We start from the raw sequence: 2,608 nt of genomic DNA on the forward strand, positions 1-2,608 counted from the left end.
AAACGTTGTCAGTCTTTTTTAAAACGGTGTTTTAAAGTAAGGGTTCAACCCTAACCCCAGAAAGCTGGGCCCAGCTGAATCCACTGCTTAGACAAGCTGAGAGCCAAACACAGCTTCTTCCTCCTCCCAACCCACCCGCCTGCAACACTCACCATGACAGGCATTTCCCAGGGCTGGGTTGGAACTCCTGCTTCAAGCTTAGCTTGCAAAAAGGCTCCTTCCCCAGTTAAACAGGTCCCCCACCACCACCATGTTGCAGTAATAGAGACCTCCACCATCCCCCATCCCTTCTCAGCAGATAACACAACCTATAGCAGGTTGGCCCTATCCAATTAGTTTGAATAGCTGTGTGCCAAGGAAATTGCTGCTTTTATTAAAAATAAAAGCACACTAGGCAGGCAATGGGCTGTAAAGAGTATGAGTCTGGCATAATTATGAAGGTCGAGGTTAAGGTTACCAAAAGAGATATACAAAGATTTCCAGAGGCCTGGGGAATAAAGATATAGATTTAGATATAGATACGGAATTTACACAGCAAACACAGCAGATCTAAATAACATCTCCAATAGAGGAAAGGCAAAAATAAGATGTCACTCTCAAATAATTCTTTCGGTATTAAAAAAAAATAAAAATTTTAACCTAAAACTGAAGGAAGAGGGGCCTACTGACTGGTCTCAAAATAACTACATTCATTTCATGTAATTTCTGTTATCTTACCTACATCCTGGGGACCTGATTACAGTTGGGTCAGGAAACCTTGTCAAATCCACCAAGAGCCTTAGCTCATGGCAGTGGGAAAGTTGGGTAGAAGAAAGAGAGGGAGAAAACCCTCTCTTCAGTCCTCACATCAATTATTTCAAGTTTTAGCAGGATGACAAGCCCACCACCCTCATCTGATGTGAAGCTTCAGACTTTCACCCGGAGGTTTTCTCGTCTGATCCTCAGAATTCAGTGAGACAAACAAGATCTGGTTTGTCGATGTTTTTTTAAAAAATAAACGAAAAGGCCACGGAGGTAAACAATGTCCGGCAACCTCCCCCTGCCCCATAAACCCTGTCACTCTCAAATCTCAGTTTCCAATTTCTCAAGGGCAATGATTCACAGGGCAAGGGAATTGAGAAAGGGAGGGTCAACTGGTAAAACCCATTCATACAGGCAACAACTAGAAAAACACAATCTCGCCGCATCAGCGCAAGATTTTCATTTAGGCGCACTGAGTCCCACCGTACCTTCCGCCAACACCTCGTCCACCGTGACCTGCTGTCGCCCAATGCCAAAGACCCTTCCGATGTAGCCACTGCCCAGGCCCGAGGTGCTGCCCCCTCCTCCGCTGGAGCCGGAGCCCAGGCCAGAGCCGCCCTGCTCTCGCCGGGAGTCGAAAAACTTCTTCATCTTGCGAATAGGAAGCAGTAAAACAAAACACCGACAGCTTCTAGGTTTGTTTGTTTTTTCTTTTTTTAAAAAAAAGAAAACAAGAAATCCAAGGATTTCTTCTCGGATTTCAGCTCGGAGAGGAGCCACCCGAATCCGGCCGTGGGGGTGGGGGCTGAGGGAGGATGCCTATAGGAATATGCGTGTCAATCGCGCGGCGGTCCGTCCCCTCCTCCTCTGGAGAATGATTCGTATAAGTTTAAACCTGTGATGACAGAGGAAGAGAGAGAGGCTGAATCAGTCACACACTTAAAAATTCAACTACTGAGTCCTAGGGGCAGCCAAAGCCATCATCCTGGGCAGACCTGGGGAAACGCTTCATGAATTCTCTAAACGAGAAAAACGCTGGGGCTGAAAACGCGTCCCCCACCCCCAAGCCAGAGACCCTGTGCCCAGGGGTCGGAAAAAGAAGGAATTCGGGCCGCCGACTCAGCCGGGCACTGCCCCCCCGCCCCGCTGCTCCCCGGTCTCCCCGCCGCCCCGCGAGGCAGCATCCCGGCGGCACCCACTTGAGATGGCTCGACGGCGGGCGCCCAGCTACCAGCCCCGCAACATTGTCACGGCGCGGGGCGGCCTGCGTCGGCGAAAGGAGGCGGCGCTGCAGCGAGAGCCGGGGCCGCGTCGGGCACCCGCCCGCCCACCAGCTGATCCCCGGAGCGCCCGGCGGAGACTGACCCGCCGCCCCTCCCCCGCGCGCGCTCCCGCCCGGCTCCAGCCACCCAACCAGGAAGTGAACCGCCGCCGGAAGTGCCTCTCGCGGCGGCGCGGCTACGCGGCAACCGGTCAGGGCCCTCTGGCGGCCGCCGTTCTGTCGCGATAGGCGGGAAGGGGTCGTCAGAAAGAAAGGGGGAGAAGAAGCCGGGGGTCTCCGAGCAGAGAAAGTTTTAGAAAAGAACGTTGATCTCGCCCGACCCGCAGAGCACCATGGGAAAGGTAGTTCGGCGCAGCCCAGCGGCTGGACTACAATTCCCAGGATGGCCCTGGAGGAGCCAGCGAGGCGGTGGCGGTGGCCTCCTCGGCCTCGAAGGTGGTTAGCGGGGTGGTGCATTTGTGGGGCTTCGGTTATTTAAACACATCCGGTACAGAAACTGCCAGGGACTAGTGTTCCCACCCTGCTGCGTGGTCCACCCTTCTGGAGCCATCTTATTTGCGGCTTGACCTTCCTGCACCAGGGACT

General features: G+C 53.5%; 1 protein-coding gene across 5 annotated transcripts in view; it reads right to left on the reverse strand.

Annotated features, from left to right (window-relative positions):
* The window catches only part of AAK1 (AP2 associated kinase 1), a 139,506-nt gene extending 137,384 nt beyond the window's left edge, over positions 1 to 2,122 (reverse strand). For 4 of the 5 annotated variants that reach the window (XM_079792780.1, XM_079792778.1, XM_079792779.1 and 1 more), the window contains exons 1-2: positions 1,941 to 2,121; positions 1,230 to 1,636 (exon numbers count right to left, since the gene is read on the reverse strand). In XM_079792780.1, coding sequence (XP_079648906.1) covers positions 1,230 to 1,392 — 163 coding nt within the window. In that variant the 5' untranslated portion in view covers positions 1,393 to 1,636; positions 1,941 to 2,121. Of the gene's footprint in view, positions 1 to 1,229; positions 1,637 to 1,940 lie in introns of all 5 variants that reach the window. The other variant, XM_079792781.1, reaches the window with a different exon arrangement.
* Between the last annotated feature and the right edge of the window lie 486 nt (positions 2,123 to 2,608).

Source organism: Cnephaeus nilssonii (genome assembly GCF_951640355.1).
Source record: "Cnephaeus nilssonii genome assembly, chromosome: 15".
Taxonomy (NCBI): Eukaryota; Metazoa; Chordata; class Mammalia; order Chiroptera; family Vespertilionidae; genus Cnephaeus; species Cnephaeus nilssonii.